This window comes from Microtus oregoni, unplaced genomic scaffold (assembly GCF_018167655.1).
Source record: "Microtus oregoni isolate MIOR12 unplaced genomic scaffold, Mior012 000058F_ref0000040, whole genome shotgun sequence".
Taxonomy (NCBI): Eukaryota; Metazoa; Chordata; class Mammalia; order Rodentia; family Cricetidae; genus Microtus; species Microtus oregoni.
The window spans coordinates 804858-819942 of record NW_024543834.1 but is presented as its reverse complement, the minus strand read 5'-3'; the positions used below and the strand labels follow the sequence as shown (position 1 = coordinate 819942).

The following is a 15085-nucleotide window of genomic DNA, read 5'->3' as shown; positions in this document are numbered from 1 at the left end:
CACTTTGTGTGTGTGTGTGTGTGTGTGTGTGTGAGAGAGAGAGAGAGAGAGAGAGAGAGAGAGAAAAGATTAGAATCATGATCAACTACTGTCTCCCACTTTGTGTGTGGGGGGCATTGATTTCTTTTTATTCTTCATTTAAATATCTTTTATTTCCCTAAGGTGATAACTATTTGGGGTGTTTTCTAGAGCTCTGCTTGAACACTCTGAGTCTCTGACTGGGTGGGGAGGGGTGAGAGTGGAGTGTAAAAAGAATGAGGGGGGGCAGCCAGCTGGTGGGTGTGTACCTTGGTTCTAGCAGGGAGGGTCCCATTCCATCCTGTCCTGTCTGAGGTCTGTTTGCCTGAGCTAGAGGAGTGTAAACGTGAGGAGGCCACTGAATGACAGGCTGTTTACTAGATCCACTGAAATATTTCTACCACCCTGATTCCACTCTAGGCTCCAAGATTTCAAATACCCCGACAGCTCCTCTGGGCTCTAGAGAAGCCAGGCTAAGGCACCAATATGCTGGCTCCACCATCTCAAAAAGCCTGGGGGTCAGTGTCCCATAAAAGCACACATCTTGGAGGCAGAGGCAGGAGACTCTCTGAGTTCAGGGCCAGCCTGGTCTACAGAGTGAGTTCCATGATGACAGAAACCTTGTCTCTAATAACAGAAAACAAAAGCACCAATCTAGCGGAGCCAGGGTCGCTCCAGGCTTGTAGGAGCCTTGAGGGGTAACAGCTTAAGAAACCAGACTTACTGCCACCAAGAAACTAAGGAAACCAGAGACTGCCGTGAACCGGCTAGAAGGGCCTTCCAATCGGAAGCCAGAGAGGGGTGATGACCTTTCGAACACGAAGTTCACCCTATTCCGCCCGGGAGTCTAGCTTTCCACAACTCAACAGTCCCAGGTTTTTTGTGCAGCCTTCCCTCCCAGGTTCACACGCCCACCCAGAGTCTTAATTCCCCGCCCAGTGAATCTTGTTCCAGGGACACGCCCCTCTAGTGTGCCCCGCCCAAAGCCCTGGTACGAGCCTCTCAACCCGCACGCACTCCAGCTGGCCACCCCAAGGTCTCCCCTCCCCCGGACATGCTCTCTCACTCACATCCCTGCTTCTCCTTTTCGTCTCTGTCCCCCCACCCCCGCTCACTTTGCCTCCGCTCTCTCAGTCCTCTACCTTGAGTTACCAGAGCCCCTCTCTCCCCTAACACTACTCTCCGATCCTCACCCCTGATGCCCCCCTTCCCCTGGCATTTGGCTCTGCCGCCCAGCTCCTTTCAGCCAGTCTCTTGCTCTCCTTGCCCCCAGAATTACTTCCACCCACGCCCCGTGAGACTCTCCCAAACTTCTCCAAGAGGATCCCCACACCCAGCTTTCCCTTCCACTAGTCTACCCACCCCGCGCCCTTTAAGGCTCGCATACCACCCTCACCCTGTTCCACCTCCTTCCAGTTCTACCCTACCCCGGCCCTCCCATCTCCTGGAGGTCTCCCGGGCTGTCACCCCTACCCTCTCCTCATTCCTCTTACCACCCCTCCCCTGGATTGCCTTCCTCATTTTCTCCCTGTCCCAGGCACTCCCCACGCCCCACCCCCGCTCTTCATCTCCCGCGCCCCTTATCCCCGAAGCTACCCGGTCTTTCCCCATCCTCCCATTCTCCTCCTGAGCATCCCCCCCATCAGCCTCTACCTCCTCCAGCCTCCAAGATCACCCTTGCCCTCCAACGCTCCCATCCCCGAGACCCCCTCGACTCCTCCCGCTCATCTATCCCTCAGGGCCCCCCTTACCCTGTGGCTCCCCCCCATTCCTCCATCGCACATCCCTCCCCAGTCCTCCAGGAATCCCCCTCCCTGCTCCCCCGCCCTGTCCCGCCCGCCTCACTCCCGCCCCAGTCCGGCCCGGCTCTCCGGCTGCGCGCTCCAGGCTGGGTGCGAGCCATGGGCAGCGGTAGCAGCCGGAGCAGCCGGATCCCGAGGCGGCGGCGCAGCCCTGACAGGCGCCAGGCGGACCCGGGAGAGGCAACCTCGGAGGGCGGTACAGCTGACCAGGCCCTGAAGGCCGTGAGGCAGGAGGAGACCGGCCCCGATCCCCGCCCCACGACGCCCCCCGGCGGCCGGGAGGAGACCTTGCGCCTGTTGGACCAGTTGCTGGCCGAGTCCGAGACCTGGGGGACCCAGGAGCCGACCCCACGAGGCCCCGCCCGGCTTTCACCCGCGGTGAGTGTGGGCGCCTGTCTCTCCAGACGCATCCTTTCTGTAGCCCCAGTGTCCTCCCACCCAGGCCTCTCCCCACTCTGCGCCCCTGTCTCCAGCAAACCAACCCAGTGTCACCCCCCCCCCCCCGTTTTGTCCTAGGGCGCTGTGACCCTTCCTTACTCCCACCCCTGCATATTCTCACTCTGCCTTCTTGGTGGGTGCCCGCCACTATCTCTATTTTGGGGTGACTCTCAGAGGCAGCCTTAAAGGACCAAGTACAAACAGCAGTTGGCAGAAACACCTAGAACTTCCTTCTGGTCCAGGGCTTGCCTTCCTTTCCCAGCAGGGCTGCATGCAGTCTGCAGCATCCTTGCAGCTCAGGTGGGAACTGACCAGCAAGGGCCTCCGCCTTGGCCATTAGGAGACACACTGAGGAGGCAGTAAGTGGGTGGATCACCTGCCAAACAGTGGTTCGAAAACGCCCTGCCGCGTCGGACGCGTCCGGATCTTTGGCTTGCAATTCCCGCATTGCAAGCTATTTTTAAGATGCGGCTTCCTCATCTTCTCTTGCTGAACACTTGTAATAACACCCCCGCTGTTCTAGAAAAACAATGGAAAACCAGCGCTCTGGTTTGGCACGCCTTTGGTGCTGCAGAGCTAAAATTCAGAACCGTCTTAGCGGCTCCTGGCTGGAAGAGGAGGCTAGAGGCAGTCGTACCCGGAGGCTTCACTGCGGGCCGCCGAGACAGAGGGAATGTCTTCTTGGACCCGGATACCGGGCAAGCATCAGGGAAAGGCCACTGGAATGGTGGGAAGACAGCTCAATCCCTGCACCCGCAACAGGGCTCTGTCCCACATCCCTCCTCCCCCACTGCCCTGTGGTGGTTTCCGACAGGACAAGTCAGCCGTAGTGAGAACTGAATTATATAACGGAATTCCTCTAAGACTACATCAGCCTGCAGTTATGTAAGACCAACAAAGAGCAAACAGTTGGGGAGATTTGGACATAGCAAGGAAACAAACTTTCGGTGTTATTTTCAAGTGCTTAGGGAACTTCAAAGGTGTGGAAATGAATGAACTTTCCCTCTCTCTTGCTGAGTGTTCGCTGGAAGAGCATCCTAGAGACAGGATCTCCTGGACTCTGTTACAGTAAGCGGGGCTTGCTTTAGGTATCAGGGGCAAAGACAGGTGCCCAGAGCGCTGGCCTGGGATCCAGGGAGACAGAAAGATCCAAAGATCAAGTACACGATGCAGTGGAGAGAAGTCAGTCTGAGGAGTCCACAGGAAGGAGGGACAGGCATGCTCTAAGGGTGGAAAGGCTTGAGTCTGAGGTGGTCACAGGACAAGAGCAGAGCACAAGGCGGGGAGGGACCCTAGGTACACTGATGGCGGTGGCATGTTAGCGCTGGTGCAGCTGTGGCGGTGGCATGTTAGCGCTGGTGCAGCTGTGGCGGTGGCATATTAGCGCGGGTGTAGCTGTGGTGGTGGCATGTTAGCTCTGGTGCAGCTGTGGTGGTGGCATGTTAGCGCTGGTGTAGCTGTGGCGGTGGCATGTTAGCGTGGGTGCAGCTGTGACGGTGGCATGTTAGCACTGGTGCAGCTGTGACGGTGGCATGTTAATGCTGGTGTAGCTATGGCGGTGGCATGTTAGCGCTGGTGCAGCTGTGACGGTGGCATGTTAATGCTGGTGTAGCTGTGGCGGTGGCATGTTAGCGCGGGCACAGCTGTGGCGGTGGCATGTTAGCGCGGGCGCAGCTGTGGCGGTGGCATGTTAGCGCGGGTGCAGCTGTGCCGGTGGCATGTTAGCGCTGGTGTAGCTGTGCCGGTGGCATGTTAATGCTGGTGTAGCTGTGGCGGTGGCATGTTAGCGTGGGTGCAGCTGTGCCGGTGGCATGTTAATGCTGGTGTAGCTGTGGCGGTGGCATGCTAATGCTGGTGTAGCTGTGGCGGTGGCATGTTAGCGTGGGTGCAGCTGTGCCGGTGGCATGTTAATGCTGGTGTAGCTGTGGCGGTGGCATGTTAGCGCTGGTGTAGCTGCAGAGGTCTTTAGCCACATCAGGGGGTGTAGACTCTACTGAGAAGCATTTGAAGTCTGAAGGGAGTACAGTTTTTGTGACTCAAGAGCAGAAGGGTGAATCAGACAGAAGAACGCGTGGGGCACCACGATCCACCAGGGTGACTCTGGCTGTCCAACTGACCGGGTCCTGGACCCAAGCAGTAGCCGAGAAAGAGGTATGAGGAGGTAGGTTCAAGAAATAAAGTTTGTGCCAGAGCTGGCGGCGTACACCTTTACTCCCAGCCTTGGGAAGCAGAGGCAGGTGGATCTCTGTGAGCTTGAGGCCAGCTGGGACTACAGAGCAAGTTCTAAGACAACTAGGGCTACACAAAAAGACCTGCGACATCAGAGCAGTGGTCACCCTTTGGGAGGGGAGGGGGCAGGCCTCAGCTGTGTCCCCTGGACCATGAATGTTTCTCAAACTAATGACTGAATCCCAGAGCTCCAAGAGAGACAAAGTCGGGAAGTGAGGCCCCTGCTTCTAAAAAGCGCAGCACACGCTAGAGCTTGGAACCCAGGCTCCTGTGCTGTGCGGCTTGCTCACATCTGCCTGCATCTGCCCGTATCTGTAACTGATTCCCTCAGGAGCTGCACACCTTACAGGATTCTGGATTGGTGACTCCCCGTGGAGACAGAAAAGAATAGCAAGTTCAAGAACCATCCATAGAAGGTGGCCTTCCTTCATAACGTTGAGACAGTGTCCCCCCCAAGCAAAATGACAGACCTTATAAGGGCCTTCATTTAAACGCTGCAGCCAGTGCGCTGAGGTTGGAGCGCAGCAGTAAAGAGTTGGCCTAGCATGCATAAGCCCTTCAGTCTGATCCTTCACTCCACCAGAAAGCAATGAAAACAAAAAAATTGCAATCACTGTTGACTGGAGCACTTTCAAGACTGATTATGCATTATCCCTGAATTATCATCCTGAATATCATGTTATTCTGGACTTTATTTTTTTTTATAAAAAAATATCTTTATAAAAAAAATAGTTCTAGAGGGCTGGAGGGATGACTCAGTCGTTCTGAGTTTTTCTTGCTATTGCAGAGGACCTGAGTCCCACCACCTACATCAGGCTCCCTCCAGGGGTTCTGGTGCCCCCTTTTGGTCTCTGAGGGTACTGTACTTCTGTTCAAATCCACACAGACACAGGTACAAATAATTAAAAAATAAAAATTAAAACAAACGATACAGTTTTAGCTAATATTTTAATGAGTACTCAAGTCTCAGTCTTGCACTTATTCTCTCCATGCTCACCCATATTTTTAATATTTTTATTTTTTAATGACACAATAATTGTACTTATTTATGGAGTACGAGATCAAAGAAGTGCTGGGATTACAGGCATGTACCACCGTGTTTATCTGTTTAGGCAATTTTTTGAGGCTGGATTTATTTGTTTTAGTTTTGTCAAATTGAGGGTTATAAGAAAAAGATTAAAAGTAAGGATAATCTTACTATCTTATTTTATTTATGTGTCTTTGTGTCTGTTTTGAATTGTCCCACTTAAACCATCTCCTAGACAGATTTTTCCCCTGCTTGTATCCTTACATATTTTAAGGGACATGAGATAGCCTACCAAATTCCTGCCCTGTAAGTCACGGACCCAACCCCCTCTCTCTTGTTACCGTTTTTGAATTAATTTTTAATTTCATGGCCACATGAAGTGCCCGAGGCAGAAGTCCTTTCCCAGAGTCAGTAGCTCTCAAATATCGTGTTAGTTGGGGATCTGAAACGTCAACCTCTGCGGAATGGGAAGGCTGAGCAAACCTGTGAAATCTGAATAGGTGGTTTTACAGTCGTTTAGTATTTGGAAGAGCACAGTATCACCCCGTTAATCAGTGGTCTCTTCCTGGGCAAAATGAGCCATCTGATATGGATTTATCCACGGTGGGGGGGGGCAGGGAACGGCAGTGTCCTCCCACCTCTTCAAATGTTTGCCCCCGTGGGGGAGGGTCACAGATAGGGCTCTGCTAGGTCATGGAGTTACTGCACCGCCTCAGCCCCAGAGTACGCAACACTGGCAGCATCTGAAGGTGCTTACAGAGAAGAATTTGGTTCCGTACCGAAACCATCTGTTCAGTGCTTTCAGTACTAGAGTAGTAACCCAGTGCTCTCCCCCACTTCCTGCTGCCCTGCCCCCAGTCAGGTGGTCTAGGAAGTCGTAAAGAGCATTGCTGTCACCAAGAGATAGATAGTATCATTTTTCACAAGCCTGTGTAGAACAGCGATACCTTGTTTTGGAGCTGAGTGACACCTTGCTCCCTGTGTTTACACAGTTTCTGATTTACTGTAGCCCAGGAGGACTGGGGGAGTCTTGTCTGTTGCCACCAACCAAGCCTTTAGGGTGATCATGACTTGCACTGCTGTGGAGTGTGAAGTGAATAAGCAATAGAAAGGAGCTCACAGCTGCGGAGTGGACTCTCCAGAAGGACACAGAGATGCTGGATTCACAGTCAAAGCAAAACAGCTCCTAGAAGAACCAGTGTGTCTGCAGTCAAGGCTAGAGCAAAGATCACGCCTGTAAATAGTGCGAAGAGTGAAGCATAGGGTTGACTCACACAGTGCTGGGAAGGCCACGGAGAGAGTCCACGCTGCAGCAAAGAGGAGTCCACGCTGCAGCAAGGAAGAGCCCACACTGCAACGAGGAGGGGAGTCCACACTGCAGCAAGGAGGGAGTCCACGCTGCAACGAGGAGAAAGTCCATGCTGCAACAAGGAGGGAGTCCACGCTGCAACAAGAAGGCTGAGGAAGGAATGCCCCATGGGAAAGACAGCACCAAGGAGCAGAGTGCCGTCAAGGAGTGGAGAAACCTTAGCCAGAAGAAGTCTCCACAGTCATCAGATGGCCAGGGGAGCACCCCAGGAGCCCAGCCCTGGATAAAAGGATGGGACATTCCACCAGGAAACCCCAGAAGTGGAAACCACTTCCATTTTCTTTCAGAGCCAGGCTGTGATGCTGCTTCCCTGTAAGCACAACACTTGGGAGGTAGAGGCAGACAGATGTCCGTAAGTTGGAGGCCAGCCTGGTCTACCTGGGGAGTTCCAGGCCAGTCAGGGCTACATAGCGGTAGACTCTGTCTCAAAAGAGTAGATTCTGAATAGAAAGAATTTTAAAATGGAAAGAAAATAGGCAAATCCTTCGTCCAGATCTTAGGGGCAGGGTCCTGGCAGATCGTAGCCACAGTAAGATTCCAGAAGTGCCCTTCCTAGGGAGGGGGAGGCACAGACGGCCTTGGTCCCTCCACACTGGTCCCAGTCCTGTTAGGGTCAGAATGGGTTCTCATGGCCTCGCTTGCTATTGAGATCTGGCGGTAGTCGTGGAGGCCTGGGGCTTTCAGGGAAGCCACAAGGGAACACATCCTATGAGGCCGCTAACCACCGTGCTGGAAGACCAGTGCCCTCTGGTGGTGAAGAGAGGACACTGACTGGCAAAATCTTGAAAACTGCCTGCTGGTTGGTGGATTAGGTACTGGAGGTCCCTTAATGCTTTTCTGTCTATCATGTGTATGTGTCCTAGGTAAAACCAACAGCCCCCTCCCAACCAAACAAACCCATCACCACCAGGCTGGTAAAGTGTATTTTACCTCAGGTAAAGTGGTTTATTTTCTGGGTATTTTGTTTTCTTTGGTATTTGAGACAGGGTCTTATGTAGCTCAGGCTGGCCCTAAACTCCCTTTGTAGTTGAAAATGGCTTTGAACTCCTGATCCCCCTGCCGTAGCTTCCTGAGAGCTGGGATTACCAGTGTGCAACACTCATCCATCCCAGCTGGACTTTAAAAAGAGTATTTATTTAGTTGTAAGTGTCTGGGTGTGTTTCTACATGCAGGGGCCTGTGGAGTCCAGAAGGCAGTACTGGACCCTCTGAGGCTGGAGTTACAGACCGTTCTGAGCCAACCCGGAGATGCTGTAATCAGACCCAGGCACGCCGGAGGAGCGGCACGCACTCTTATTCTTATTCAGCACTGTATTAAGGCTGTCTAAAGTGCAGACTTATAGAATGGATCTCCTTTTCTCTATATAAAGAAAAGGGATTTGTCAGAGCCACTCACAGGCTATGGTCCAACTAACCCAACAATGGCGGACTGTGAACGGAAAGTCCAAGAATCTAGAAGTTGATCAGTCCACGAGACTGGATGTCTCAGCTGGTCTTCAGACCACTGACATCCTGAAAAAGTAGGTGGTAAGGCCATTGCAGGAGTGAACTCGCTAGCTAGGCTAGAGCAAGCAAGCAAAGAGCAAAAGCTTCCTTTTTCTTCCAAGCCCTTATATAGGCTTCCAGCAGAAGGTGTGGCCCAGATTAAAGGTGTGTCTTCCCACCTCAAAGATCCAGACTAGAAGTAGATTAACGTAACTGGAGGTTTCTCTCCTGCCCGTCAGTTCCTGAAAAACCACTCTGAGGCTTAATATTAATTACAGACTACTTAGTCTAATAATAAGCTCAGGCTTATTAATTAGCTCTTACAACTTAAAACAACCCATTTCTATTATTCTACATTTTACCACAAGGCTTGTGGCTTGTTACCTCACACCTCGCCTTCTCTGGCAGCTGCTGGCATCTCCCAGATTCCACCTTCTATTTTCCCGTATCTTTTTGCTTTGATTTCCTATTTGACTTTATTCAGCCTGGCTATTGGCCAAATCAGTTTCTTTATGGTATCCAATTTTTAAAATTTTATTTATTTATTTATTTGGTTTTTCGAGACAGGGTTTCTCTGTAGTTTTGGAGCCTGTCCTGGAACTAGCTCTTGTAGACCAAGCTGCCCTTGAACTCACAGAGATCCGCTTGCCTCTGCCTTCCAAGTGCTGGGATTAAAGGCGTGCGCCACCACCACTCAGCATGGTAACCAATGCTAATAAAACATATTCACAGCATCCAGAAGGGCATCCCACATTAGATTTACTCATTTCAAACCAAGCAAAAAAAATCTCTCCCAGGTGTGCCCTCCATTTCTGGATTGTAGTTCATTCCAGATGTAGTCGGGTTGACAACCAAGAATAGCCATCACAACGAATAAGCTATCTCTCTACCAACTCCTATCTAGCTTAAAACCAAACCAAACCAAAACAAACCCTTCAAATATCTTTCTGTGGGGGCTGGCAAGATGGGTCAGTGGGTTAAGTGTCTGCTGTGCAAACATGTGGACACGATTCAGATACCCAACACTCACAATAAACCAGGTATGGCAGTGTGCACCTATAACCACAGTGCTCTGGGGATTGAGAAAGGGGTCCCTGGAGCTCACCGGCCAGCCAGTTTAGCCAATCTTTGAGCTCTGGGCTTAAAAAAACAAACAAACAAACAAAAAATCAAAAACAAAATAGAAAAGTAGTATTATAGAGGAATACATTCTACTTCAGCCTGCCTTGCACATGGATGTGCACACATATCACATTTGCATGCACACACACCTCTACCTGCACACTCACACACATATGCACACATGTACACACATGCACATATGCACACACAAGCACACATGCACACACGCATGTGCGCACACACACTTTTCCCTAGGATAGCTGTTAAATTGAATGTCTGAAAAAAAATTTGTTTTAGAGCTGGAGAGATGGCTCAGAGGTTAAGAGCACTGGCTGCTGTTCCAGAGGTCCTAAGTTCAATTCCCAGCAACTACGTGGTGGCTCACAACTATCTGTAATGAGATTTGGTGCCCTCTTCTGGCCTGCAAGTATACATGCAAGCAGAACACTATATGTAATAAATAAATATATCTTAACAAAAAAATTATTTTATTCTGATGGATTCTAGAATTAGAATTACAAATTCAAAATGGCTCTTGCAGATCTTTGGAGCATCTGACTGTGGTCTGCAAGTGGCCACCGAGCAGCCTACCGCCGTCTATCTCATCCGTCCGTTCTTGACTTTGGTGACCAGTCTTCACCTGAGCTCTTATCCTAGAAGTTTTTACAGTTTCCCCCCTAATCTGTGTAAAATTATCCCTTCAAACTGCTATAACAGACGCTTTAGGCTAGGCCACTTATATGCAACATAACTATTGTTCACAGTTCTTTTTAAAAATAGCAATTGTTTTCATTGTTTAAATAAACATACACATGTATATTTTGAGACAAGTTCTCACTCTGAAGCCTAGGCTGTCTTTAAACTTACAGCAATCCTCCTGCCTCAGCTTCCCAAATGCTGGAATTTTAAGTGTGTGTCCAGGTTAAACATGAATACTTAATGCATACTTAAAGTTGGGAGGGCTAAAGCTCTTGAGACTGGACATGATCTCTAGAGGGAGAAGAAGGTGGTCTCATGCTACACAGCATTGGGCACTGGTGTCTGGAGGTGAGGGAAGGAATGACCTCGCAAGAGCAAGTAGCTGGGAGGCAGGAGATCTGACCTCAGCCCTGCTGGTTCCTCTGCTTACTCATTTATAAGTCCCTCCCACAGCCTCAGTTTTCATGACTGTAAAATGGGTAACTGGGGCTCCAGAGTCACAGAGAACCTTCCCCGTTCTGATATTTACAGACCTGAGTTAAGCCTGGCAGTTGCTGTTTTACCCACAAAGCTAGCGCGTTAATCAACTATACTGTGGGCACGTTTTCATGCTGCTTCCTCTCCTCCCACTCAAGGTGTCCCCAGAAAAGAAGACGAAGGACGACCCTGAAGAGAGCTGTACCCCTGAGTAAGTATGGGGAGGGGCTATGATCCTCCGCAAGCCCACAGTGCACCAGTTCCAGTCGCCTCAAAGCTCTCCCGTCCCCACTGTCCCCACTGTCCCCACCGTCCTGCAGGTCAGTGAGGCTCAGGTAGAGCTGGGCTGTCAAGGGGAGCCTAGGGAGGTCGTAGCCCAGTCACTCACAGCAGCGTGAGTTTCCTCCTGTATGGGGTCATGACCTGGCTTCTCTGTGGCCATTCTATTCTGAACCCTTCGGATCCATTCAGATGTACTTGCGTGTCCCACCTGCTCTCCTAGTGGTTTTATCTGTAAAGAGTGCTCTTTGCTGTAAGGAATTCAGAGCCTAGATAGTGACAGTAACCACCAGCAGCTCCAAAAAAGTCATTAGGAGGAAAATGCACGTGAAACTCCTGTAAATTTCATGCTTGGTGCTGCCAGGCTGGTGGCTCGAGACAGGGTTTCCCTGTAGCTTTGGAGCCTGTCCTGGAACTAGCTCTTGTAGACCAGGCTGGCCTCGAACTCACAGAGAGATCCACTTGCCTCTGCCTCCCGAGTGCTGGGATTAAAGGCGTGCGCCACCACTGCCCCGGCTCAGTGGCTCAGTCTCTCAGTATTGGAGAGGCAGAGGGACGAGTTCCAGGCTAGCCAGAGCTACACAGTGAGTCCGTGTCCCAAACAAACAAACAATTCACCCCAAAGCCTACAAGTAGTGGCCCAGAGCCTTTAATCCTCCTGAGGGGCTGGGAATACAGGCCAGGGGGAGAGCGTTTGCCTGGCATGTGCACAGAACGACTGCCCAGTACCGAGATAAAATGGGCAAGGCGGTCAGATGACCCAGCAGACAAAGGCGCTCGACTACCTGAGTTAAATCTCCCGAATCTGCATGATAGGCGAAGAGAACCCAGCACCTGTAAGTGTTCTTCAAACTCTATTGTGCACCATAGCACAGTGCCTATACATATATTGACACACCCACACAAGTAAGTACACATGAACAAACACACACAAAGGAATGTCTGTGCTTCTAGTACTCTGGAGCACAGGGACCATTGGTCCATGTCCCTCCTGCCTCTTCCTCTCTGGGGTCCCACCTGCAGGGATATCAGCATGCCTGGTGGGAGCAGACAGAGCGTGGGGGAGGCTACGGCCAGTCTCCAGTGACCTTGGGTACCATCTGCCCTTAAAGGTTTCAGCTTTCACATCTATTCGTGCCAGGGGCTGGCAGGGGTAACCCTAGAGGGGCTTGTTCCTGTCAGGGGATTCCAGAATGCTCTGGCATTCTGGAAGGACAGCCAGCTTCCTGCCCAGCTCCCTGGCTTGTTCTAAGGCTATGCTGAACCATTATTTGCATTCCTTCCCCCTACCAGCAGTCAGTAGAGACTCCCCAGGACTGGGCTGGGAGGGCAGCCGCTACCGCTATTCTAAGCTTGGAGGTTGCAAACAGCAAACAGCTCTCATGCACACTGTTGCAGGCTTGCAAGGCTGCAACTCTCCACACACTTGCTACTGTTCAGTCCCTCCTAAGCGCTCATCTCTGTTCTAGACACACGCAGCACTTCAGCCAACCTCAGGCAGTCTGGAGGTGGCAGCCCTTCCTCTCACTGACGGAGCCTGGGGGAAGGGACAAATGGTCCAGGGCCATACAGTTACTGTGCATCAAAGCCAGCTGAGATCTGTCCTCCTCCAAAGCCCTTGGATATTCCCCTTTGCCCCACAGACACAGTAGGAAAGACAGGGCTTTGGCGGCAGGCTGATCTCAGGATATCAAGCTGCGGTACCCAGGCCTCTCATCCATGTTTTGGGAGACGTATACAGAGCCCTGGACTCTGTTCTCGGAAGGTCAGCCAGGAGCATCGGATGGAGCTTGGCATCTACCTTGGCCTGCCTCATCCTCATTGCAGGTCTTGGTGGATAAAATGGGAGGACGAAGGCAGATATGAGCGACGATGACCATGTCTGTGTGTTGGGTAGGAAGAGATTTGGGTGTCTCCAGATCAAAGGTTTTGGTTTGGATGTTAGGATGAACCACTGAAACACCACTGTGGCTGCCCGAGGAAATGCGAGTTTGAAGGTGATACCCACCCTTGTCTGTGTTTCTCACCCACAGAGCCCCAAGCAGCAGCCACAAGAGACCCGAGGGGCAGTCGGCCATCTCCTACGATTACTCCGAGGAGGAGCTGATGGCGAGCATCGAGCGGGAGTACTGCCGCTGAGCTGGCTGAGCAGTCTTGGTTACCACTGGCCAGGCTTCGCAGGCCTGTGAGCTGGGCTCCTGTTAGGAGGGTACCACCTTTTGCTCCACCTGTGACCTGTGAGCTGGGCTCCCGTCAAAGGGTACCACCTTGCTCCACCCAGGCCTGTGAGCTGGGCTCCCGTTAGAGGGTACCACCCTGCTCCACCCGTGGCCTGTGAGCTGGGCTCCCGTCAGAGGGTACCACCTTGCTCCACCCAGGCCTGTGAGCTGGGCTCCCGTTAGAGGGTACCACCCTGCTCCACCCGTGGCCTGTGAGCTGGGCTCCCGATAGAGGGTACCACCCTGCTCCACCCGTGGCCTGTGAGCTGGGCTCCCGATAGAGGGTACCACCCTGCTCCACCCGTGGCCTGTGAGCTGGGCTCCCGTTAGAGGGTACCACCTTGCTCCACCCAGGCCTGTGAGCTGGGCTCCCGTTAGAGGGTACCACCCTGCTCCACCCGTGGCCTGTGAGCTGGGCTCCCGTTAGAGGGTACCACCCTGCTCCACCCGTGGCCTGTGAGCTGGGCTCCCGATAGAGGGTACCACCCTGCTCCACCCGTGGCCCAGCCAGAGCGAAACCACTTCTAGAATACAGCTCTCTTTTCACGCTGGTCTCTAAAGATTCGTGATCAGAGTTCTGCCGCTGGCCTGGCAGACCAAAACTAAGGGTAAGCAGGCCCTGGGCCACAGGTGTGGGGGCACTGGTGCCTCCTCCCACACAGGGGGAGCCTGGCTGTGTGGTTCCCCTGAAATCTGAATTGTTGGTCCTTTCTGCTTACTCACTTTCCAAGTGGGGAAGGGTCGGTGCTGGCATCCCTTTATGACATGAGCTTGTGGTGGGAAGCAGAGCTCATCGATGCCCTCTCTTGGCCTCAGTTTCTCTCTGGGGGAGGGGGAGGTGGTAATCCTGGAGGTTCTTTGAGACCTTTCAAGCCGTTAGTCTGGTAGCTCTACCGTCCAGCCTGTAATCTCCCAGTTGCCAGTGTGCTTTGGCTGAGTGCAGAACCATATAGGAGCCGAGAGAGGGAACCCACACTGAGATAGGGCTTCACAGCAACTGCTCTCCCTGGCTGGCAGCAACTGCTCTCTTTTGGCTGGCAGTCTGCCTGGGGGCTGTGAACCTCTTCTCCTCCTCCCTGCTTGGGTGGGAGGCAGTCAGGATAATGATGCCAGAAGAGGTTTCAGACATCCCCAGTGGACAGGTGGGGGAATGCAGAGAGCCTATGGGAAGGAGGGTAGGGCTTGTGTGGGCCCTGTAGGGCCTGGCGCTTGCTCAGGTGTCTGAGGAAGCACCCGCACAGCTGGCGAGGGTGCTGGCAGAAAGGCTTCAGAGATCTGTGAGTGGCGGCACATGCTTACAGGTCACAGCCACCAAGCCAATGCTAGAGGATTCCTGAGAATGGAAGGCTACGTAGTAAATTCAAGACTGGCCTGGACTATGTCGTGAGATTCTGTGCCAGAAAACAGAGTAGAGAACGTTGGAATAGTAGTAGCTCTGGCCAAGGCCAGGCCAGATCTCAGCTTCTGCTGCATCCCCCTACCAAGACAGTGCTCTGCCCCAGTATCCTTCCTCTGCTGAGAGCTGCTGCTGGCCCGCGATCCGATTGCTGGCCTGCGAACCTCAGAGCTCAACATGGAGCATCTCAGGAACCAAGGAAGAATGGTCCCTAGGGCCGTCCCCACATCCACAGTCCTTTGCTGTCACCTGAAAATTATTCCATGAACTTTATGACTTGACAAGAGTGCCTTTGAGTTTGCAGCTGGGAGACTTGTGCTATAGTCAGAGCCCAGAGCCATCGGGTGTCTACCAGTGGGCTGAGCATTGGGTTAAAACCTCCCAGAGCTTCTCACTGAAGCTCAAAGCACTGCTTTTGATACGAAGATGGAAGTTGTTTCTATTTTACTATTTTACCCTAAATATTACAAATGCTTATTTTAAAAGAGGTTAAAATATTACATTTTTACCAAAGAATGAATCAGAC

At 52.1% G+C, this 15085-nt stretch overlaps 1 protein-coding gene across 1 annotated transcript; it reads left to right on the top strand.

Annotated features, from left to right (window-relative positions):
* The first annotated feature begins 1830 nt into the window (after positions 1-1830).
* On the top strand, positions 1831-13495 carry LOC121438906 (cystin-1-like). Its single transcript, XM_041639406.1, has 3 exons — positions 1831-2198; positions 10824-10876; positions 12978-13495. The coding sequence occupies exons 1-3, from the start codon at positions 1920-1922 to the stop codon at positions 13081-13083; spliced, it is 438 nt and encodes a 145-aa protein (XP_041495340.1). The 5' UTR covers positions 1831-1919; the 3' UTR covers positions 13084-13495.
* Positions 13496-15085: the final 1590 nt, after the last annotated feature.